The sequence below is a fragment of the Ovis aries genome, chromosome 12 (assembly GCF_016772045.2).
Source record: "Ovis aries strain OAR_USU_Benz2616 breed Rambouillet chromosome 12, ARS-UI_Ramb_v3.0, whole genome shotgun sequence".
NCBI lineage: Eukaryota > Metazoa > Chordata > Mammalia > Artiodactyla > Bovidae > Ovis > Ovis aries.
In genome coordinates this window covers 1,257,693-1,282,446 of record NC_056065.1, presented here as the reverse complement: position 1 = coordinate 1,282,446, position 24,754 = coordinate 1,257,693, and the positions used below count along the sequence as shown (strand labels likewise).

General features: G+C 50.0%; 1 protein-coding gene and 1 long non-coding RNA gene across 39 annotated transcripts in view; one reads left to right on the top strand and one right to left on the bottom strand.

The window, feature by feature from the left end:
* Window positions 1-24,754, bottom strand: part of ATP2B4 (ATPase plasma membrane Ca2+ transporting 4) — a 110,411-nt gene that overhangs the window by 29,106 nt on the left and 56,551 nt on the right. For 8 of the 38 annotated variants that reach the window (XM_060396253.1, XM_042256883.1, XM_042256892.1 and 5 more), the window contains exons 2-9: window positions 23,636-24,034; window positions 11,114-11,311; window positions 8,783-9,040; window positions 8,186-8,311; window positions 7,584-7,709; window positions 4,575-4,610; window positions 2,685-2,846; window positions 157-371 (exon numbers count right to left, since the gene is read on the bottom strand). In XM_060396253.1, coding sequence (XP_060252236.1) covers window positions 157-371; window positions 2,685-2,846; window positions 4,575-4,610; window positions 7,584-7,709; window positions 8,186-8,311; window positions 8,783-9,040; window positions 11,114-11,311; window positions 23,636-23,828 — 1,314 coding nt within the window. In that variant the 5' untranslated portion in view covers window positions 23,829-24,034. Of the gene's footprint in view, window positions 1-156; window positions 372-2,684; window positions 2,847-4,574; window positions 4,611-7,583; window positions 7,710-8,185; window positions 8,312-8,782; window positions 9,041-11,113; window positions 11,312-12,091; window positions 12,197-12,421; window positions 12,588-12,745; window positions 24,283-24,754 lie in introns of those variants that run through there. The other 30 variants (XM_060396263.1, XM_060396247.1, XM_042256894.1 and 27 more) reach the window with 9 other exon arrangements.
* Window positions 2,859-11,042, top strand: LOC121820749 (uncharacterized). Its single transcript, XR_006061423.2, has 2 exons — window positions 2,859-3,195; window positions 7,350-11,042. It is a non-coding gene; the product is annotated as an uncharacterized LOC121820749 (long non-coding RNA).

Sequence of the window (24,754 nt, the reverse complement as noted above, 5' to 3'; positions counted from 1 at the left end):
ATCCAGGTGGTCCTTCCGAAGTGCCAGCGGCTTGTGCCCCCGGAAGGCATCACCCAGAGTTTATGAAGACAAAGTGGCCGTCCTTTCAGCAGAGCTGCTTGGCGCCCCTCCCTCTGGTATGTGTTCTCAAAGAGCAGAGCCTCACCCCAGCCTCACCTTTACAGAATAGGCTAGTGAGATGGTGACGGCCAGGGGCAGCCCCTCAGGCACAGCCACCACCAGCACCGTGACGCCGATGATGAAGAACTTGACAAAGTACTGGACGTAGATGGGGGTACACTCGGCCAGCCACGGTCTGCGCTGGATCGCAAAGTTGTCGATCACAAAGTACAGAATCAGGATGAGAACTGTGATTGCAGACATGATCAGACCTGTCCAGGAAACAAATCACGTGAACCCAGGCTTGAGGGCATTCCTAGGGCCCTAACTGCAGACGGATATCTATCTGGTCATACCCCGAGGCCCTAGCTAGTCTCTGGTACTTGTTCATTACCGTGTAGGCGAAAGACCTGATTTTGCATTCTAAAGACATGGGTATTAGTTTTGGTGCTATACCAACTTGACTCGTGGCTTTGGACTGGTCTTGACCCCTCTCTGGGCCTATTTCCTCATTTATAAATAAGGGGGTTGGTACAGTTTTCCAAAAGCAGCATTTTAAGATTCTATCTCAGAGCTACTATCTTCCGACAAATCGTGATGTAGTGACTACCGTTACCTCTTTCCTAGCAGTTTACTGACTTTTCCTCTAGTAGACTGAGAACGCCAGGCAATTCACAATGTGTTCACAGCGACACCCTGTGGTGTTAGCACAACACCTACATAACTAACCCTCAGAAGAGCGCCTCCCAGCCTGTCTCCTGACTTGGCACAGAGAGAAGACAACAGCAATGGCAACTGTTCGGGCAGTGCTCACCATGGGCCAGGCAAGCACTTCCAGGGAGTAACTCATGAATCCTCACAACAACCCTGCGAGATAAGTTACTACTATCATCCTCTTTCACGAGGAGACAAAGGCACAGGCAGGTGTTGGTACGGCACACCAGAGGGGGACCAACCACCCTGGCCTGTCTGAGACTGAGCAGTTTCCTGGGCTGTGGGACTTTCAGTGCCAGAACTGAGAAGGTCTCCAGCAAACTGCGACAGCTGCTCACCCTGTACATCCTACAATAGAACAAGCTCTGTCTGGGTCAGCAAACAACTGGCCTGGGGGCTCCAGCTGCCGTACGTACTGCCTGGCTACTCTGAGAGCTGGGGGATCAATACTTGGGCACCTGTGTCTACCTGTGGCACAATATCTGGGAAGAGTGCTGCTTTCTGATTCGTATCTTTGCTTTTCCCGAGGGCCCAGTGAGTCAGGGGAATCAGAGCAAGGCTAGAGGTGATTATTTCAGTGAAGGCATATTCATGGTCAGGACAAGCAAGGCATCGAGCGAGGGTGCACACTTTAGGAAGGCCTTCACTCTCAGGGTAGTGCATTCCCTTGCTTCCTTCTGGTCCTTGGTCTCGCTTGATGTGGGAAGTACACAGAGACCAGTGACAGCCCTCAGTGGCCTGTTCTCCCTAAAGAATAAGGTGGGGATTAGGAGCACAGCAGGAGGCCTGAGGCAGGAAGTGTTTAATGCTTCAAACCTGTGTGCCAGGCTCAATGATTTGATTTCATACTTCAGTTTCTCTTGTTCATCTATTGTCTCTTTGCAAGGGGTGTCATGGTGTCAAAATTAGCTGGGTACTGGAGCTGAATGACCAGGCCAGGCTGACGCTCTGTAAACTCTGTGATGCTCAAAATGTTCTCTGTTTGTTTGCACTGTCCAATAGGGAGCCACTGGCCACATGTGGTGACCAACCACTTGAAACAGGCTGATGTGACCGAGGAGCTGAATGCTCAAGTGGATCGCCGCAGGTTCCTGCTTCTCACTGTGCTCAGCAGAGCAGCAGCGCGGGCCCCACCCAGGGGCTTGTTAGGAACACAGGTCCCACCCAGACTGCTTGAGTCAGAATCTGCACCGTAACAAGGTCCCAGGTGAACAGCACACGGAGAGATGCATTGGGCTAGACTCTGTAGTGAACACAGGGGGCTGTCAGGAAGTAAACAGCAGGAGCAGACTGCTTGGAGGGATACCCACTGAGGGAGCAATTTTCCTTTCACTGCTTCTTCCAGCTCCGTCCCTCCCCTCACCCTCCCCATCACCGTCTCCAGAGTCAGGCATGGAGAAGCTGTTTCCTCTCCTGATGCACAGGAGTACCTTTAGTGACCTCTGCTCTGCAAAGCCCCTCTTTAATCGTTGTCTTCCTTTGCCTTCCAGTCCTCATTTTGAACTCATGGCTCTGTGCCTGGCCATTCTTATGCTAGAGAATTGCTCCCAGCCAACAGCAGCCTTCTCTACCCTCCAGGAATTTTCAAGCCAATGCTTGAGCAGGTGAGTAGTTATTAAAGTCTTCCTTCTTGCTAATGTTAATCTCCCACTTGTTTTGGGCCTTTAACTCTAAATAGAAAGACATGTCTCTCTGCTAAAGCCAAGGGTCCAACAGTCACAGGGAAGGACACAGATTCTTGAACTGCACCAGCCACTTGGAATTTTCAGCTCCTTCCTGCCAGACCTGGTTGGTACAGACAGGAGGTAATCAAAGTGGCAAGGACCCAGAGGAAGACTGACGGACACACTGAGAAGGCCCCACCTACTCACCAGCTTTCCCAATCTGGACGGCCAGGCGGGTCAGCTTGCCCTGCAGCACGGACTTCTCCTTTCTGGGCAGCTTGGCGGCCTTCTTCTCCTTTTCCTCACTGTCGATCCCCTCCTGGCTGTTGAGTGGCTGGATTTCCAAGGCCACTCCATCTTGGGTCTTTGCTAGGGTGCACACACAAAGAGGACAGGTCAGCAGGCAAGGCAGCAGCCCTGAGTAGTAGCAAGGGGAAACTAACACGCCCCTTTGTCTCTTTCTGGAACACACCTTGGACCTCTGGCATCAGATCGGACCTCCCTCACCCCTTGCCAGACAGGGAGCTTGACCTTCTCTTAGGGCCTTGGGAAGGGTATCTTAACAACTGGAGGTGAAATGGATGGCTCTCCTCTTCAGTGGCAGCTTCCTGGCACTGTCTCAGAGCCCTGAGCCAGGTTTCTTCTCGCAAGAGGATTTGTCCTGCCACTCGGTGCTATTACCAACAGCCATCCTTCCTGGAATTCAGTGCTTAAAACAGTGAGTCTTTACTGCAGAAAGGGGCTGAAGGGGAAGGTTGGTAAATGTTCCTAGAGCATAAGGGTCTTGTTTAGCTGCTAAGTCGTGTCCAACTCTTTTGTGACCCCATGGACTGCAGCCCACCAGGATCCTCTGTCCATGGGATTTCCCAGGCAAGAATGCTGGAGTGGGTTGCCGTTTCCCTTTCCAGGAGATCTTCCCGACCCAGGGATCAAACCTGCATCTCCTGCATTGGCAGGCAGTTTCTTTACCTCTGAGCCACATGGGAAACGCATTAGGGTCTTAGCTGGCTCTTTGAAAGGTTCCCCTCTCTCTCTACATAGATATAGATTTTCATGGAAGAAACCCAGACCCCAGACACAGGGTATTTTCCAGTGCCCTCTTATATTAGTTGAGCCATAGGGGAAGGAAATCGCCTTTCTCCCCTGTCTGATGAAGGTAGGGAGGTACAGAGTACCTTTCCCTAAGGGAAGAAGTTGGTATCAGGGACTCTCTGGAACAAGAGAAGGCAGAGATAAAGACAGACATAGAAATCCATTTTACTTTAAAAAGAAGAGTTAAAGAGATCTGAAATTTAAGAATTACTTTTTGTTGAGTCCTGGTTTTCCAACGTGATGTCTTTATTTCTAAAATCCACTATGATGTGGGTTATGAAAGGAAAAAAGGCTCCAGGAGCTGTCTCAAGAGAGCAGTTCCTGCTGGCCCCCAGCACCCCTCCAGCTTCACCCTGCAGAGCTCTGCTCCTTTGCTTAGGTGCCCTTCCTGAGAGATTGTCTCTGCTGTCAGACTCACAAATAAGACAGAGACAGGATGTAAACACAGCCACCAAAAAAGAAACACACATCAGATTAGGAAGAAGAAAACAGACTGGAGAGAAGAAAGAAGTGGGGACAGAGGTTACAGAGAAAGGGCTCTCTGCACCCCAGAGAAGACTAGCTGAGAAGGCATCTAGATGGGAAGACGGCACCAAAAGAGGAAGAAGAGGGTGCAGGGACTGCCCATCCCAACCCCTTCCCCCATAAGGACCCTGCACACTTCCAACCCAGAGACTAAGGGTCCTTGCTCTTTAACTCTGACCAAGGGCAATGAAGCAAGGTCAGCACCCTGGGAAGAGCAGATCACCACACAGGCTTCCCGAGAGAAATCTTGACAGGAGGCCCCTTGAGCTAACAGCAGAGGGTGCTGCATCCCACCTTAGATTGGGTTTGGCAGCTTGGGACCACCCCCAGATCTCTGCACCGTCCTCAGCATGAGGCATCTGGGCCACAGGAGCAGCTAACAGACTTATGGAGAGGAACAGGGGGAAGGCAGATGGCCTGGAAAGGTCTGGTTTGAGTGTGGGCAGGTAGAGATGGTAAATGAGTGAGTGGAAAGGTTACCTTTGTTGCGATTTTCAGGGACTCCTTGTTTTTTACCTGTTTGAACAAGAAAGAAAAAAATGGGGTGGGGACCCAAAATGACTATTCAGAGATCAGATATCCAATTTGCCGGTCCTGGTCAGAGCCTAAAAGGGTGACAGCAAAGGGTCGGAGTTGCAGCCAAGGGGATGTAAAGGAAGCTCACACCTCTGTTTATCCCCATTTTTATTAGAGGCTCTCACAAATCCCTGGGGTATGGACCAGGCCACTCATGGAGGGGAGTGCACACTCCCTCCTGAGCTGCTTTCTCCTGGAGCACGGCTGCTGTTGGGAGGTGCTTCTGGCTTGAGTCAAACCACTTGGAGAAATGGGGTGGGGCTTAGGGAGTGAGAGGTCTGAACTGTTTCTGCCTGGTAGCAAAGGCCGCGCAAGGTGCCTCCGTGTCAGCTCACCAGCACCAGGCAAGCCTCCTCCTTACTCACTCTGAAGGCAGCTGCAGAAACAGGCTGGTTCCTAACTGAATGAGCTTTGTTGCCTTTTCATTAACTGCCCTTCCCTAAACAGCCCAAGATGCACCTCCAGCCAAATGGTACAAATCCTTTTCTTCTCCAAGACAAGGAACGCTTAGGGAAAGGTGCACATTTGGTTTGTTATCTTTCTGCCTTCTGTTTTTCCTTCTTTCAGGAACAGTTCAGTTCAGTTCAGTTGCTCAGTCGTGTACAACTCTTTGCAACCCCATGAACCGCAGCAAACCAGGCCTTCCCGTCCATCACCAACTCCCGGAGTCCACCTTAACTCATGTCCATTGAGTCGGTGATGCCATCCAACCATCTCATCCTCTGTTGTCCCCTTCTCCTCCCACCCTCAATCTTTCCCAGCATCAGGGTCCTTTCCAGTGAGTCAGCTCTTCGCATCAGGTGGCCAAAGTATTGGAGTTTCAGCTTCAACATCAGTCCTTCCAATGAACACCCAGGACTGATCTCTTTTAGGATGGACTGGTTGGATCTCCAAGGGACTCTCAAGAGTCTTCTCCAACACCACAGTTCAAAAGCATCAATTCTTTGGTGCTCAGCTTTCTTTATAGTCCAACTCTCACATCCATACATGACTACTAGAAAAACCATAGCCTTGACTAGACGGACCTTTGGTGGCAGTGATGTCTCTGCTTTTGAATATGCTGTCTAGGTTGGTCATAACTTTCCTTCCAAGGAGTAAGCATCTTTTAATTTCATTGCTGCAATTACCATCTGCAGTGATTTTGGAGCCCAGAAAAATAAAGTCAGCCATTATTTCCACTGTTTCCCCATGTATTTGCCATGAAGCGATGGGACCAGATGCCATGATCTTCGTTTTCTGAGTGTTGAGCTTTAAGCCAACTTTTCACTCTCCTCTTTCACTTTCATCAAGAGGCCCTTTAGTTCTTCTTCACTTTCTGCCATAAGGGTGATGTCATCTGCATATCTGAGGTTATTGATATTTCTCCCAGCAATCTTGATTCCAGCTTGTACTTCTTCCGGCCCAGCGTTTCACATGATGTACTCTGCATATAAGTTAAATAAGCAGGGTGACAATACACAGCCTTGATGTACTCCTTTTCCTATTTGGAACCAGTCTGTTGTTCCATGTCCAGTTCTAACTGTTGCTTCCTGACCTGCATACAGATTTCTCAAGAGGCAGGTCAGGTGGTCTGGTATTGCCATCTCTTTCAGAATTTTCCACAGTTTATTGTGATCCACATAGTCAAAGACTTTGGCATAATCAATAAAGCAGAAAGAGATGTTTTTCTGGAATTCTCTTGCTTTTTTGATGATCCAGCGGATGCTGGCAATTTGATTTCTGGTTCCTCTACCTTTTCTAAAACCAGCTTGAACATCTGGAAGTTCATGGTTCACATATTGCTGAAGTCTGGCTTGGAGAATTTTGAGCATTACTTTACTAGCGTGTGAGATGAGTGCAACTGTGTGGTAGTTTGAGCATTCTTTGGCATTGCCTTTCTTTGGGATTGGAATGAAAACTGACCTTTTCCAGTCCTTTGACCACTGCTTAGTTTTCCAAATTTGCTGGCATATTGAGTGCAGCACTTTCACAGCATCATCTTTCAGGATTTGAAAGAGCTCAACTGGAATTCTATCACCTCCACTAGCTTTGTTCGTAGTGATGCTTCCTAAGGCCCACTTCGCATCCCAGGATGTCTGGCTCTAGGTGAGTGATCACACCATCATGATTATCTGGGTCGTGAAGATCTTGTTTGTATAGTTCTTCTGTGTATTCTTGCCACCTCTTCTTAATATCTTCTGCTTCTGTTAGGTCCATAACATTTCCGTCCTTTTCGAGCCCATCTTTGCATGAAATGTTCCTTTGGTATCTCTAATTTTCTTGAAGAGATCTCTAGTCTTTCCCATTCTATTGTTTTCCTCCATTTCTTTGCATTGACTGCTGAGGAAGGCTTTCTTATCTCTCCTCGCTATTCTTTGGAACTCTGCATTCAAATGGGCATATCTTTCCTCTTCTCCTTTGCTTTCCACTTCTCTTTTGTTCTCGCTTTCAGGAACAAGTGAATGGCAAAGACAGGGCTAACTTTGAGGCAGACATTCCCTCTCTGTTCCCACCCTTCTGGCTGTATCTCTCTTCCTGCTCACAGTTTCAGCAGGAAACCAGTTTCTTCTCCTGGATAGTTTTCCCTTAGCCTTGTTGGTTCGTATAACCCCCCGTGTCTGAGGAAGAAAGTGGCGAGGGCTGGAGCCAGAGCACACCGCCGGCCCGTTTGCACAGGCCTTCCACCTCATTGTCTTACAGCCACCAGTAAACGCAGGAACCAGTGCAACCTGACCGCAGAGCAGAGCCGGATCTGGTCTCCATTACGGCACCGTGGGCAGTCAGGGAGGAAACCGTCAGCTAAAGAAGGGGTTTGGAGATCTGTCCTCGTCATCCTGCAGAGTCTGCCAACCAGGTGTTCCACTGCAGACCAGCTCCCTCTCCTAGTCTGTCCGTGGGGATGGGAGGGGTGAGGCTCTCCTGAAAGCCCCTTACCTTTCTTCTTCTTCTCTTCCTCTTCCCCCTCACTGGCTCCCAAGAGGGTAAAAATTATTCCAGTCTGAGAGTTGATACCCACAGCAGTCACTACCATTCGTCCAGAACCTTCCATTACATGGGTCCCTATATGGGAAAGAAGATGGGAGAAGAGTTTTTCCTTTTTTTTATTTAAATACCTGGCCATCCTTTGGTGTGGACACAAACTTGGAAGAGAGCAATCCCTCTTCCTTCCCCTCCTATGCATGGCGTTATACGTGGCAGAGAGTAGGCAAAGATCAAGAGCAAGTGACCCAGCGGGGGAGGAGAACAATGTGTGTAGCGGCTTTGGGGTAAGGCTCCTTTCCCACCACCCGCTCCAGCCAGCAGAGCCCTTCGAAGGCTCCTGTAGCATCTGCTCCATGGACAACCTCCGTTAGGTTGCTCAGTATCCTTGTATTCAACCCACTGACACGCTACAGCCCCCGCTCAGCCTTGGGGCAGGAGTCGGGGCACGGTCGGAAGACAGGGCAAGGTCTGGACCGACAGGGCAAGGTCTGGACCGGTCTCTGTGGCTGTGTCTGCGGGGAGGGGGCTGGGGGCTGGTGTCGTCAGGGCCTCACCGGAGAGCAGCATGGGGTCCCTCTCCAAGGACTTCTTGACATGGTCCGATTCCCCCGTCAGAGAGCTCTCGTCAATCTTGAGGTCGTTGCCCTGGATCAGGATCCCGTCTGCAGGCAGCAGGTCACCTAGCACACGGCGGTGAAGGGGCGACAGGGAGAGGGCAGGTGAGGACCGTCTGGCCTCGTCTCAGGGCTGCTCCTGGGGCCCTACCTGTAGGCAACAGCCCGGGAGAGCCTGGAGAACCTCTGAAAGACAGCTTCAGTACCTGCGATAAAACTCTGCTCTGGGTATTGTAAATTCAAACGGTTCCTGATCCCCAAACACCTTCCCATGGCCTGAATATTACCTGCTTGTAGTCTAAGACACACAGGGTACAGTCTGACATCTTTGGCAGGGTCAGTTACTGCTTTCTTTGAATTTCTTTTCCATAACCTCCTTAAACTCTAACCTAGAAGCTAACACAATTTGGGGTCTTACCTTTTTGGGTCCTCAGCAATCCCCAGCCCCCTTATGCCAAAGGACTAGCCCTCTGATAGGGAGGGTGGCACAGGTGTAAGAAACAGAGCTAAAAGAGAAAAGAACCACAGAGCTCTCACCGTATTTGATTTGGGCAATGTCACCCACCACAATCTCAGCCACAGGGAGCTGAATGATGTGCCCATTCCGGATAACGGAGAACTTCTGCTCCTTCTCGATGCGGTTCTGCAGCCCCCGGAATTGCTTCTCCTTGCTCCAGTCATTGAAGGCAGTCACGAGCACGACGATGATCACCGAGAATAAGATGGCTGCGCCCTCAATCCAGCCAGCTTCCGCCTCCCCTTCGTCCTCTGGGCTACTGACGGCTAGACCACACTCTAGCCCAGGGAAAGGAGAGAAAGGGTCACCGAGGGGCCTTTGCTGACATTAAAAATGGGGGTTGTGCTCCCGTAACTCCGCAGAACAGAAAGCCAGGGGAAGAGAAGAACAGAAAACTCGGGAAAAATAGCTATCCTGAGGACAGCAGAGGACGGCAGGATCGGGCATCATCTCGTCACCAATATAACTACTTATGTTTACCCAAAAAAGGCATATGACTAAACAGCATGGACCATGTCAGTGAAAACTACAGGCAAGACGCATATAGAGGCCTTACGACCCCCAGCACGGCAGCTCCCACTGCTATTTCCCGTGACGCCCAGCGTGGGGACGGGGGAACTTTGGGGTACACAGCCTTGTTGGTTTAGTGAGGGCAGAGGATTCATAACATTCTGAATAGGATTTACTGGGAAAGGCAGGGAAGACCCTGGAATCAGGATGCGTTGGAAGAATAGCTTACTCGTTATGTTTCAGTTTCCTTTGGAGAACCCACTCAGGTAACGGGGTGGGGGCGGGCACACACACAACACTTAAGCTATGAGGTTGGTGCAGAAGTAATTGCAGCTTTGGCATTGTTGAAATTGGCCATTTGCTACTGGAATACGTCCTTAATAAATGTGGTTATGTTATACATCATTTTAATGTGCATGTCTTGCTGTATTTATTTTTTTGCTAAAGACATTTCTTGCTGTTTATTTTATACTAAGACTCTGGGAATGATGTTAGACAAGAAGGAAATGCGAGTGATTTTCTTATTTGAGTTCAAAATGGGTGGTAAAGCAGTGGAGACGACTTGCAACATCAGTAACAGCTGGTACAGGAACTGCTAATGAACCTGCAGGGCAGTGGTGGTTCAACAGGGAAACGAGAGCCTTGAGGACGAGGAATGGAGCGGCCGGCCACCGGAAGCTGCCAACGACCGACTGAGAGCCGTCACTGAAGCCGATCCTCTTAACCTAAACAAGAAGTTGCTGAGGAACTTCCGTTGACCATTCTACGGTCGTTTGGCACGTGAAGCAAACTGGAAAGGTGAAAAAGCTCGGTAAGCGGGAGCCTCGTGAGCTGACCGAAAGCAAAAAAATCGTCATCCTGAAGTGTCATCTTCTCTCATCCTACAAAACAACAGCAAACCATTTCTCAATTGGATTGGGATGTGCGGCAAAAAGCAGATTTTACACGACAACTGGCGATGACCAGCTCAGTGACTGGACTGACAAGTTCCAAAGCACTTCCCAAAGTCAAATTTCCATCCAAAAAAGGCCCTGGTCACTGTCTGGTGGTCTGCTGCCGGCCTGATCCACTGAACTTTTCTGAATCCCAGAGAAACCATTACATCTGAGAAGTATGCTCAGCAAATCAACGCAATGCACCAGGAACTCCTACGCCCGCAGCTGGCACTGGTCAACAGAAAGGGCCCAATGCTTCTCCACAGCAGTACCCGACGGCAGGCCACACCATCAACACTTCAAAAGCTGAACGAACTGGGCCACAGTTTTGCCTCATCCACCATATTCACCTGTTCAAAGCTCAGTCCTGCCCGACTCTTAGTGACCCCAAGGACCGTAGCTCTCCAGGCTCTTCTGTCCATGGGATTCTCCAGGCAAGAATACTGGAGCGGGTTGCCATTGCCTTCTCCAGGGCATCTTCCTGACCCAGGGATCGAACCCCAGTCTCCTGCGTTGCAGGAAGACTCTTTACCATCTGAGCCACCAGGGAAGGCCATATTCACCTGACCTCTCGCCAACTGACTACTTTTTCAAGCATCTCGACAACATTTTGCAGGGAACATACTTCCACAACCCTAAGGATGCAGAAAAATGCTTTCCCAGAGTGTGTCGGATCCTGAAACACGGATTTTTACACTACAGGAATAAACAAACGTTTCTCTTTGGCAAAAATGTGTTCATTGTCATGGTTCCTAATAAAACTAGTTATGTTTTAAAATTCGTGGTCTGAAACTGCAATTATATTTGCACCAACCTAATAAAGTTTGTCAACAAATACTGCGTGCTTTTCAGTGACAGTGGAAAGAACCCAGGAGAGAGTCACGCTTGTCTGTTCAAGGTACTCACGTTCATTTTCTCCCCCCGGGGGGCGGTAAAAGGACAGGACCAGGGAGATGATGGCTGCGATCTCCAGGATGATGAGCGTGACGTCCTGAAGGGCTTCCCACACTAACTCCAAGAAGGTCTTGGGCTTTTTCGGGGGAATCAAGTTCTGTCCAAACACTTGTTTACGTTTCTCCAGATCTGCAGGGTTCCCAGACAGGCCTGAAAGAGAGGCAGGAGTGGAGGGAGTGAGCAACAAAAGAGTGGAAGAGCTGAATGACAGAGGAGGGCAGTTAAAAGAGCCCTTTAAAGAGGATCCCTTGCTTCCCAATCTGCCCAAATATGAGATCCAATTAGGGTGACCAACCCCCCTCATTTTCCCCAGACTCAGCAGGTGTGAAATGGGGGCAAACCAAGACAAGCTGGTCACGGGGGCCGCTCACGCCTCTTGGTCTCCAGGGTAAGCTAACCCAGACCTACAACTTCATCTCTTCCTCACTGAGTTTGCACCAGGCTTCAGCCCTAAGAGTACATTAAAATGTTTCCTGAGACACAGAATTTTCCTCTTATATTAACATGTAAATGCTGGTCATGATTTAAAAGCAGAGGTGGCTTCTACCTACTGGCTCACACAAAAAGGCCGTAAAGAATAAGCTATTTGCTCAAGGTCATGCTAGGAGGCTAGGAGACAGAGCCCAACCAATTGCCCTGATTCCAAGTTCCAGAGGTTTCAGGACATCAAGAGGATACAGACTTCATGAGACTCCAGCTTCGGGCATCCCCTGTAGGCACACAGAGCCATCCCATTCCGTCATACACAGAGGCACACATACACGTCTTTAGGAGTACTGTTCTACTAAGAACTACGTACTTGGAGATGTACTAAGTGCTACGAGTACTGCTTCGTTCAGAGTGAACAGAGAGAGAACAGTGGAGGTGAAAGCGCTGAGTCAGTCCGTGAGCATCGGCGCGCCCTCCACGACCACACGTGTGCTTACATACCTGTGTGAGTGTGCACACAGAGTCCAGCCACGTCCCCAGAGGGAATAAGAGGCAGAATCATTCCCAGAGTCCTAGGCTCTTCTCAGGGGCCCAAGAGGGGTCACACTTTAAGGAAAGAGGAGAACGCATACAATTTAAATTAACGCCAGGGGGCATCTATCAAGTTGCTTATGCAACTTGATTAGCGAACAGCCTCGGTTTGGCACTGGTCGTTGGCTGAACTGCTTAATGGGTTCCCCAAAGGTAGGGTGAGGCAACATTTGTCTTGAAAAAAGATCAGCAGTGAGGAGGGTTAGAATCAGAGGATGGAAACACTTAACAAGGCTTTACCCAGAGGCACGGGACGAGGAGATGCCTAGAAGCTGCAAGGAAAGGACGGGCTACTGATGCCGAGGACCTCACACCTCTTCACACTGAAGGGCTGGTCCGCTGGAGGGGAGGGGGACACAGCGGCCGGCAGACTTCTATCTCCACTGAATACGACCCAAGGGCCTGACTTTAAACGGCAAAGAAAGAGAGGTGGGTTAGAACAAAGGAAGACATTCAGACAGGGATTTTGAAAATGGGAAAATCTGTACCCAAGGGAGTACTGTTGGCAGGGTCCATTCCTCCACCCTAAAGACAAAAACCATCAGGAGAGGTATCGAGATCTACCTGGGCACCCTGCCTGGAGGTAAAGCAGGGGTGTGAACTGGCACCCACGATCGCGGAGTGGGGACTGGAGACCGCTTCCTTCCACCTGCTAGCGCTCAGCAGAGAGAAGCAGGAAGCTGGCTCAGGAAGTAGAGCCTGATGCTCTTAACCAGGGCCTCCTGCCTCCTTGGGGCCAAGAGCAAGAGCTGAGAGGCACAGCAGAACTCTGGAGGGGAACGGGTGGGCGGCGGGGTTGGCCAAAGCACTGGAAGCAACACGGGCTGCTTGCCAGAGGCTCCCTGCCCCCACCACTCTGAGTGGTCGGTTCTCAGCAGGCAAGAAACGCCAGAGCCTGGGAAAGGAGTGTCCCTGGGCAGGGCATCTTGATCCCCAGGCGGGCAGAGGCAGAGTTGCTAGGGAACAGGGCCGTGCGGGGTGTTTCTCCCAGGGACCTGAGATAACACGTGTGTGCCAACTTGGAACTGCTGGACGGCTAGGCCTGCCCTTGAGAAACAGGAGTCCTGATAGCTTGTTAATCTAGCTGCGATGTTTCTTAAGAAAACAGGATTCATGACGTAAAGGGAGGACATGCTACTCCCTCCATAAGAAGGGTGAGCAGACGACTATGAGGGCAAACCAACACATCAGAATCAGAAGGTTATCACATGCCAATAGTTCAACGGAGGCCAAAAGGGCAAAAGACTCAACACCAGTCTAGCTAAAAGAGCTTCCCTGGTGGCTCAGATGCTAAAGAATCTGTCTGCAATGCAGGAGACCTGGGTTCGATCCCTGGGTTGGGAAGATCCCTAGAGAAGAGAATGGCAACCCACTTCAGTCTTCCTGCCTGGAGAATCCCATGGACAGCAGAGCCTGGTGGGCTACAGTCCATGAGGTCGCAAAGAGCTGGACACGACTGAGCGACTAACACTTTCACTTCCACCGAGGTAACCCTGCCCGACTCTGGTCTCATGTTAATGCCTCGCAATCATCCTTGACTCCTCTTGCTCTCGCGCTCTCTCTCTCTCGCTCTCGCTCTCGCTCTCTCGTCTACAATACCCATTTAGTCAGAAAATTCATCATCTCTACCTTCAAGATACATCCAGGTCGCCCTCACTTCTCATCTCCCACTGCTCGCGTGCTGCTTTAAGCCCTGGCCGTCTCTCAGCTGGACACGGCGACCGTCCCACAGGCCTGCTGCTTCCAGCCTTAGCTTTCTGCCCTCGGTGTCCTCTCGGTCCAGAATGGCCTCTTCCAACCCCCCATGGCACTCATCTGCCCTTTTACGTAGGCCCCCATCGTGAGCATCCAGTTCCCCACCTGCGGAGTGCTACCATTTCCGCCTTGTTCACCGAGATCCCGCCAAGCTAGCCTTCCTGCGATTCTCTGTGTGCACCAGACACGTTTCCATTGCAGGGTCCCTGCACATGCTGTTTTCTTTCTCAGATTTCCCTTCCCTAGTTAGGGCTTGTCCTTTCACTTCCTTCAGGTCTGTGGACAAAGGCCCTAACCCTGACCAACGTATTTCACGTGGAGTCTCTGTCCCAGCACACGGGATCCCCTTGGCCTGCTCAGCTGTTTCCCTCCTCAGGTCTTCTCCTGGAACAAGTTATTGGATACATTTGTTCTATGTTTGTTTATCTCCCTCTACAAGGCCAGGGTTTTTGTCTTTGTTCCTTAGGTCTAAAGCCGTGCCGGACATGTACACAAATTCGTTGAATGAACTGCATGAGTATAGGTATTACTGTGAACATTTAAGTGATGGCAGTTGTGCCAGGCACATTTGTGTCTTCTCACCGAAGCCGCAAGGCCCTGTGCGGCAGCGGCTATTAACCCCGTGTCACATACAAGCCAACTGAGGCCTAGACAGGTTTGGTACCTACTCAAGTAAGTATGTGGCAGTCTGTAGCTGCTCCACAAGCAGCAGCTGGATTCCAGCTCACACACAGAGGGGCTGGGGCATGGAGGCAGCTGTGCTCAGCTGAGGCTCATTTTGCTGTGACTAACCTTTCCTACTCGGCCTAGGACTTTCCAGATTTCATCACTGAAGCGCCCGTCTCCTGGGACAACCCCTCAGCTCCAGGCAAACAGGAATGGTGGGTCAGCCTTCTTCAGTTACCTCAGGGCGGGCCCTCTCGCCGCTTTTCTCTGCACCTCTAGACAAATCAGCCTTGTTCCTACTCTTGATTTACAATTGGCGTCAATTAGTCCTGTCTGTTTCCTGTCCTCAGGGATGGCGACACCAGGTCTGTCAGAGTCCAACCTATGAATTTTATATTCAATAAAAGTTTCATTATTGGCCTTATTTTGGACCCAAGCAAACAAGACAAGACACATTATGGAAAACAAAAGAGGTCAGGCCTTGCTCTTACCTAGATGCTCTCAAAGTCACACATTTACTCCCTCTTTGCATTTTCTCTCACCTCTCTGCTCCACCTTAAGTCACCGTCAGCTCTTAAATAAAAGTCCCCCTAAGAAATCAAATGGCCCCAGGATCCCGCACACCCTCTGGCAGGGAGGGGCAGTGTGGGGCTGCTAGCGGATGGCCTTGGGAATCCTCTCTGAGAGGCAGCATCGCTAGGGGAGCCAGGTGGGACTGGGAGCTCCGCCAACCCCCAATGTGGGGCTTTCCATTCCAATTCTTCCAGCCCCCGAGAGGCTCTCAGGCCTTGATCTCAGCAGCTGTGATTTCACATAAATACTTGCCCAGGCCAGAAGGGGGTTTTAGTTCCTCATCTTCACAGCTGCTTCTCAGGTACACTGCTTCCCAAAGTGGGGAAGGAGGACTTGGCAGCAAGAGAATGCGGGAAACTGGAAAGGGGTTTCCCCTAGAAATACATCAAGAAAATGAGCAGAAACCGTGTCCGACAAAAAGTCTCGCCCAAACTGGGAGTACCTCTGGTCCTCAGCCAGATTTAGCACATGAGCTGGGAAAGGGGACAAGAATGTCGGCCTGGGAAGTCACCGCCCGCACCCCAGGCTGGGGACTCACAGGGCCCCTGCCCGGCTGGAGGAGACAGAATGGGCGGCGGTGGAAAATCTGTGTCTGCTCTGAGCCGTGCGGGGCCGGGGCTTGGGAGGAGGAGCAGTAGCCCAGCCCCTCGTGGCCTGGCTCCAGCGGGAAGGAGGGAAGGGCCGGGCCGGATTCCCCACGGAGGCCGAGGACTGTCGGCAGAAGCACCCCTTATCAGAGCCAGCGCAGAGAGGGTGCGGCCAGGTCCCACATCAGGAGGGACTTCCCAGCTGTGTGGGCGATGACACCTTGCCCAGGGGAGAGCAGAATCTTCTGCTGCACAGACAGTACCAGGGAGAGGTTTCTCTGGGTTGCTTAGAAGCCAATCCTATTTGGTTCATGAGAACAGACATCAGAATATCTTTCAAGTCCTACCTTCAAACCCTGGATTAGGGGGTAAAAGAGAAGTGAAAGTGTTGGGCACCCAGTCGTGTTGGACTCTTTGTGACCCCCATGGACTGTAGCCCACCAGGCTCCTCTGTCCATGGGATTCTCCAGGCAAGGACACTGGAGTGGGTTGCCATGCCCTCCTCCAGGGGATCTTCCCGACCCAGGGACTGAACCCAGGTCTCCTCCATGGCAGGCAGATGCTTTACTGTCTGAGCCACAAAGAAAACCAAGAGGGAAGAGCAGCTGAAAGTCAACACGAGGACTGAAAGGCTTCAGCCAGCTCCTGTGCCAAGCCGCTGCCACTGCTCTCAGGGGTCGGAGCATTTCCTGCTTCTGCATCTCCCACTTCTCACACCCGCAGCTTGGAGACGCGCTCTGTGCCTGTGGCCTTCCTGCCCCTAGAGGGAAGGCAGCTCCCCTAAAGTCACAGCAAGAGGTGACGGACTGAGAAGAGAATGGCCCTTTCCTCACTCTCGATCCCAAAGCCTGCCCTTGGTGGACAGCTTTGTCCGGGGGTGTGTCTTTCTGTCTGGTCCTCCGCTATGCACCTTTTGTGAACTCTCCGACTCTGGCACAGAGAAGAGAGAGCTGCCCAGAGTGCCCTCCTTACCCTCTGCTCAGTTGCCTTCTCCCCGGCTGTGTGTTCATCCGCCCCTCTGGTATCACACCCCCAGTGCTCACACCTTGGAGCTAAATAAGAAGAGTGAAAGCCCCACTTCCAAGGGCAGACGCAACATCTGCCTTGGCTGAAGAAGGCCGGCCATCTTTTTTCCCACCCCCAGCTGACATTCAGAGCAAGGCAACCGCAAGGTTGAAAGCAAAACAAAACTTGCAAGAGACTCAGCTGAGCTGCCAAACGAACGGAGCACCAAAGGTCCTAGGCCTGGTGGAAGGGGAGAAGCGGGGAGGGTTCTCGGGTTCAGAAGACGCAGCGACTCTCCCTGCCTCCAGGATTCCCTATCCCCTGCTTGGCAGCATTATGCCAGCTAAGCCAGAATCCCCGCTCCAGGCAAGGAGGAGCTGGCTAGGAAAGAATTCCGACAGCCTGGAGTTGGCCTGGGAAAGCGCAGGCCTGAGGCTGCCATGCACCCTTGGCCTAATTCAGCCCTAGGCGCATAATTCAAAGCAGACAAGGAACTCCCAGGAGCAACATGGAATCCCCTGCAGGGTGGGCGGGGCTCAGCAAGGGCACTCTTTCTCTCCTGTCTTTCTCAACCATCTACCATCCAGCTGTTGGTGCTGCTTCCTGTAGGTTTTGGGAAACCTCCACCCCTCTACCACGTACTAAGTGTTTCTTTCTTGAAGCTCCTGGACTTGCCTCAGCTATCCTCATAGCAGTGTAGCTGCTCTCGGGCTGTTTGAGCTGGTTTGCTCCCTTCTCCTCCCTCAAAGATAATGAGGTGGATGAAACTGGAGCCTATTATACAGAGTGAAGTAAGCCAGAAAGAAAAACACCAGTACAGTATACTAACGCATATATATGGGATTTAGAAAGATGGCAATGATAACCCTGTATGTGAGACAGCAAAAGAGACACAGATGTATAGAACAGTCTTTTGGACTCTGGGAGAGGGAAAGGGTGGGATGATTTGGGAGAATGGCATTGAAACATGTATAACATCACATATGAAACGAAACGCCAGTCCAGGTTTGATGCATGATACTGGATGCTTGGGGCTGGTGCACTGGGATGACCCAGAGGGATGGTACGGGGAGGAAGGAGGGCGGGGGGTTCAGGATGGGGAACACGTGTACACCTGTGGCGGATTCATGTTGATGTATGGCAAAACCAAGACACTATTATAAAGTAATTAACCTCCAATTAAAATAAAGAAAAAAAAAAAAAAGAAAAACAGAGAGTCTTCTGCTATGAGTCTCTCTCATACCTTAAACTTAATATATCCACCCAAAGTGTGATGGGCAGAGAGGACCACAGACTGTTCATCTTGGCAGGCATGCCCATGTGACTGGTTTCTAGGGTAATTCACTTGACATCTTCAAGGTGATGGCTACGGGGCAGAGGGCATAAGGAGAGAGGCAGCTTGGCCGTGCTTCTAAGCTGAGCTGGATGGACTCCTAAAACCGGACTGCTCAAGAGTCTGAGCAAGCTCTGGGAACTGGTGATGGACAGGGAGGCCTGGTGGGCTGCAATCCATGGGGTCGCAGAGTCGGACACGACTGAGCGACTGAACTGGACTAACTGAAAAGTGGATTTTCTGAAACAGACTAATTTTCTGTAACAGACTAATAAACAGACTAGTGATAGGGAGGAAAATCTCAGAGAAGCCAGTCACCCGTTTTCCTCTCACATCCATTCTATCCCATCTCCACTTGCCAATTTCTTTATACACCCCCTGGCAACATTAACATTCTCCGAGGCAGTGGTCTCTAAACAGGAGGCATGCGTTCATCTGTTGCAGCGTGGGAAAGGTACTAGAACTTTTTGGATTACTTCACCCATTCCTATTTCTTGCAGAGTCTACTATGTAAACGATATTAGTGTTAGAAGTACTAACAGTAACACAGCAGCATGTAGTTGAACGTTTCCTGGGGCTACGTGTGCAATTTTCTCCCAGACTGACAATGCTACTAGAAACTTCAATCTGCCGCACTGAGGAAGAGCCCAACCCCAGCACGTCCCAGCTTTTGGAGAGACAGTTCGTGGTGGGACATACCGCTGGCCTCAAAAGGTGCGGCAACAGAAGCACAGCAGAGACGCCGCTGAGCCCCGGAAGCCGTAGGGAGGCAGGAGATAGTAACTTAAACCCTACAGGCAATGAACCCAAAGTCAAAATCTGGGCTGTCTCAAAGCAGTTTCTTTCCCCTTCCTGACATTTACTCCCCAAAGAACCCCAACTCCCAAAACCTAGTAGCTGCTCAACAATTATGCAAGGCAGAGATGCTTGCCTCTTATGCCAGGAACGTTTAGTAAGTGGTAGCAATTACCCTAGAGCACAGCCAGGCCAGAGCTTCCCTAGACAGACACATGACTGAGGAGTCCTATCTCCAACTCCTAGGCCCACCTGTCCTCCCTTCCAGGTCCCCATAACACCATCATAGCACTATGACACTATTGCTGAAATCGACTTAATCTTTGTGTATTCTCTTAGTGCCTGTCAAGCACTGTGGAAGGAAGACCTGTCCCTGTTGTGTTCACCACTGTGTCCCCACTACCTGCTGGACACTATTTGTTCACTGTCATTAAAAGGAAATTAGAATCCCTGTGTCCTACGGCCAGACCTCAGCTCTGCAGAGGAGAAAAGAAACAGCAGGATGTAGAGGAAAGATGAAACAGAAATTCCCACCAATGTTCTTAGTGATCCAAATTCAATATAAATAGCCTTTAGCTTTCTGCAAGAAGCCCACAGGTAATTATTCAATGTTTAGTCAAGACTCCCCTTCTCTGTCCTTTCTGGTCTGGGCCCAGGTCCCCCAACCCCCGTAACTGTTGGCATAGCGCCTCCTCAGAAAACAGCATGCTTTCTCTGAAGAAGGGTAACACAGCTGAGGACCCACGTGGAAAGGTTCTGTGGGGAAGGAGAATTCATACAACTTTCTATCTGCACCAAAGAATCTCTCATCCAGACCTTCTCTTCTTCCTGCACACCAAGGCAGACTAAGGAAAAGACTTCTTTCTCTCCCTCAGTTCAGTTCAGTCGCTCAGTCGTCTCCCACTCTTGGCGACCCCATGAATCGCAGCACGCCAGGCCTCCCTGTCCATCACCAACTCCCGGAGTTCACTCAGACTCATGTCCATTGAATCAGTGATGCCATCCAGCCATCTCATCCTCTGTCATGCCCTTCTCCTCCTGCCCCCAATCCCTCCCAGAATTAGAGTCTTTTCCAATGAGTCAACTCTTGGCATGAGGTGGCCAAAGTACTGGAGTTTCAGCTTTAGCATCACTACTTCCAAAGAACACCCAGGACTGATCTCCTTTAGAATGGACTGGTTGGATCTCCTTGCAGTCCAAGGGACTCTCAAGAGTCTTCTCCAACACCACAGTTCAAAAGCATCAATTCTTCGGCGCTCAGCTTTCTCAGTTCAGACTCACACAGGTTTTTCTTGCTCTTGGAAGCCAGGAGATAGCATGGAAAATTAATCAGAAGATAAAAGGCTACCTTCCAGTGGGTATCATCCGGCTCTTTGAGGACTGGAAAAATCTGGGGGTGGGGATGGAATCGGGAAGCAAGCGGCAGTGAAAAGAGAGAGAGAAACTGAAATGAGGAAAGGAGCAAACTGAAAAGATCCTATCAGTGCAAAACGCTCAGGTTTTTCTTACTGATAAACCTCAGGCAACACAACCTCTTAGGGCTTCCCCGACGGCTTGGCAGTGAAGAATCTGCCTGCAGTGCAGCAGGTGTGCGTTTGACCCCTGGGTCGGGAAGATTCTCTGGAGGAGGAAATGGCAACTCACTCCAGTATTCTTGCCTGAAAAATTCCACAGACAGGGGAGCCTGGTGCGCTACAGTCCATGGGAGTCAGACACGACTGAACACACACACACACAAAGCAACCGCTTACCCAACCAACACAATCACCTCTGCCTCTCTGCTGAGCCTTGTCTGCTCACTGATGAGTGCTGTGGGGGCTGAGCACCTCCATGTCGTCTCAAATGTAACCAGCTCTCAGCCACTGGGGCATCGCCTCTTGTTCCAACTAGTCATTGGACTCAAGGAACACAAGCCAATATTAAATGCATGTTAGTATCGGGTCACAGCTAGGCATTCTATCAGGCACCAGAATATAAAACAAACTGCAAAACTCTCTGTGCTTCTGAGATTCTCTGTGTTGCTGCTCTAGCTGAGGAGGCAGCAGAGCATCAATGGTCTGTGAGTCAGAAAACACGAATTATTCCTCAAGTTCTACCCTGTGGTAAGACTTTAGGCAAGTCATTTAATTGTTTTGGTCTGTTGAGATCACTCAACGAGACAGACAGAGAGAGAGAAGTTAAACTATGTTAGTGTCGGAAAAGTTATAAACTGCAAGTTCCATAAGGTCCCTTAGTAGCTATAGTTTAAAACAATCTATCCTAAAGATACTATCAATCCAACAGAAAATAGAGGGGAAGGGCCATATTCTAGGAAACGATCTTCCCAATCTTACGTCACTTTACTTTCCAATCAGCAGAATTCAAGCGCTGGGAAAATCTCTTTATGTTCTTATTGTTAGCCTGCAGGGGCCTACCACAGGTGAGAAAGCTATGCTAGGCTGTCAGGCATGCTAGCGTGGTCTGCTGTGCATTGGCTGGCTTTTTCTGGCACCTAGATACTGACGCTCTTTTCTCAGCCTGTCCAAATAAACCTCTGTCTGGGGAGAGTCCCACGTCATAGCTCTTCTGCGGCTTCTTTTCCTTCTCTTTCCTTTTTTTTCTTTTCCTTTTTCTTTTCCTTCTTTTCCTTTACTCTTCTCACACGTGAGGCACTGAGGGCTGAAACACTCATGGGAAAGTTGTTCCTGAGAGCCTGCTTCCCAGCTCCAGGACAGCCCAATAGAAAGCTGTAATACTGAAACACATCAGGATACAGGTTTGTGATCCAAGGAAGCAGGGGATGGCAGTGGACAGCTGCGCCGGCGGCAGGGGTCCTGGCGTGGCCAGGGTCTGCAGCAGCAGAAGCACCTGACATCAGAAGGCGACTTCCAACCACAGGTCTAAATCTGGGATTGGAAAGAATCTAAGCATTTGACATCTGATTCTGACATGAAAGAATATGTACGTTGGCCTCTGGGAATGGGAGCTCTCTGGGCACTAGAAGCAAACAGCAGCAGCTATGAGAAAGCGTTTGGAAAATTGGGAGGGAAGTCTGATTCTGCTCTTGGAAGTTCCTCAGGTTCCAGTTTATTCGGAGTTTCACCGTGTCAGACAAGCAACTGAGCCAAGGGAAAGAACGGTACAGGAAGAGGGAAAAGGAGATCCTGCTCAAACTCTGACGAGTGTTGCTGAAGTGCTGCATCATCTCAGTGGGAACATAGGAGCAGCCACTGTGGAAGTGGCGAGATAAAGCGATCTAGCTGACAAGAAGCAGGCATTATCCAGAGCGCAGTCTTCAGAGACTGACCAGACGGCAACGGCTGAGCCGCATGGAAGCAGCTCAGCACCGCCGCCCTAAGCAGGCTTCTTCTGACATCAGTGGCGAAGGTGGAGAATGGACAGCGGCGGCAGGCAGCCTGCAGCAGCCTGACAGACAGAATAACACGCTGCACTCCATGGCTCTCATATTCTGGCAAATGTGGGCTCTGTTTTAATGTGAGACAACTAATTTATTGAACACCCATTATGAGAACAAGCATTGTACATACATTATTTAATCCCAATAACTGTACAGACTAAGTATTAATATCATTTTCAAAAACGAAAATGGTTTCTACTTACGGAGAAGGAGTAAACTATTCAATGTTATTCAGCTAGTAAATGGTAGTACTGAACTCAAAGCCTATGAGATAAGAAAGTGAACTCTAGAAGTACAGAGAACATGTAAGGCAGCTCTCCCTGCTGGTAAAGAAAATAAAACATGGGCAATGTACAGATATATCTAGATAAAAATTTCTCCCTTTTTTCTTTTAATCATAGAGTCTGGACTCCAAGTCACTAATTTATAACACTGGCTAGGGATCAAAACTTCTTAGAACTGGCAAAAAATACGGCTTCCAAGAAAGGGTCAGAAATGGTACACCTCAAGAGGCTGATGGCATCTAAAGGACAAGATCTTTGCTCTATCTCAAGCTACTCAGTCAAGGCCTGCCTGACTGATAGGGCCAAGCAAGGACCCGTAACAGAGACGCTGAAACTAGGCAAAAAGGAGCAAATAGGATTTCTCTAGTACTATCTCCATTTCAACGAAATAAAATTACCATGGCTCACTGGGCAACTGGGCTGAGCCAGGTAAGCATGAAGCTGGATTTTTCATTTTCTTTAGAGAATAGATTAAGAAGAACTATACTAAAAGTGCATCAGACAGGGTTGAAAAAGTCATCAATAACTTCCGGAAAGAAAACTGAGTAGCCCAAAGATATGGTGGCTAAACTCTCTCCATTTTGATTCACCATCCCGTTTCTAACAGTGTACCATAGAGAAGTACTGCATTAGGTAGACAGACTCATCCACGCTTCTTCCTATTATACTGTAAGATCAGGGTAGGGAAGAATCATATCTTCAACCCTTTGCAATCAAAGACTGATACTGAGTTAGGGACTTGATTAGTTACTGATAAACACACCTCTAACATAAACATTTATAAGAGACATTCCCCCTTCTGTACAGTGATATAGAAAGAGAAGGAAAGAATGATCTTCAGAGAATACCGCAGTCACTAAACCTCATTTCTGGGAGAGAAAGAATGTTTCTCTCCACAGCCTGACATCTTTTCCGTGCTTTGGAGACTGTACTTTGCCCACCAGGCACAGATACAGCAGCAAGGTCTCCAGAAACATTGCTTTTCTAGAAGCCGACAGAACAATGTATCTTAACACGGGCTGCCTTCCTCCAATCCCCCACCCCTGGCGTGGCCTTTACCTTCCACAGGGTTGGTTTTCAGCCTACTGCAGAGACTCGTCACTCCTCCGTAGTGGATGTTGATGTGGTCTATTGCATCACTTGAACGCAGCTCCATCAGCTTCCTCAGGTCCATCACTGTGCAGCCAAACTCCCCTTCACGGCTCTCAAGTATCGAGTTGGCTGGCAAGGTGTGTTCTGTTGGGTTCGTCATTTTGCCTGCTGTTACCAAGCCCCTCAACACAAAATATGTGGACTCTCCCTTCCACTGATTCAGAGTCTCTCGTTTCTCTTCCTCACTTCTTCTTTCTTTCTTCTCTCAGAGTCCAGATGCGAATAAGACCGACTATATCTTGTGCAGGAAGCTTCAGAGCAGCAGCCTGTGGTCCAGGTCCTTTCGTGTGTATGAAGCTTGTAAGCCTGAGGAGGAAGAGGAGGGGGGAACTGAGTGTGAGCCGGACCACGTGTTACGATGACTGGTGTCCCCAGGTGGTGATGGACCAGGGTAGGCAGGTTCCTAGTTTAGACCTTTCCCGGATGGTGGTATAAACAGGATGCGCATGTTACCACGGAGGCAACCTTAGCAACAACCAGCAACTGCAGTGGCAGAGAGGTGGCAGGAGAGGAGAACGAGCAGGGCTCCCTGGAAACCGGTCACAACTCGGTCTCTGCAATAAAGATTCAAAGGCAGACATGAAGAAACAATTAGAAGCGCATGGGGTCCAGCACCTGCAAGGACAAGAGGTACTCATCCCAGCACAAGGGTTTAGGTGACAGTTGGTATCTGAGCTGAACGGATAGCTCAGGCCTAAGCTGAGTGCCCTGACTTGGGAGAGGCCCCTTCTTCCCTGGGGGCCCCCCAGCAGCCTGTAAACTCCAGTGTAGAGAAGCAACTTCAGCTACACTCCAGCCTTCACAGCTCACCTCTGCTAAACCAAGCAACACAAACCCTACAGCTTGAGAAGCTTGGAAATAACAGGTTATGTGACCTCTAATGGCTCTCCCTGTCTATTTGGGGGATCTGCAACAGAATGTGTTAGTCTGTTTTAATCTTAGAATGTTTTCGTCTTACCTCTAAGAGGTGAGAAGAGATCAGGAAAGGAGTCCAGACCAGAGTGATCTGGAGGGTAGCCTGCCAGT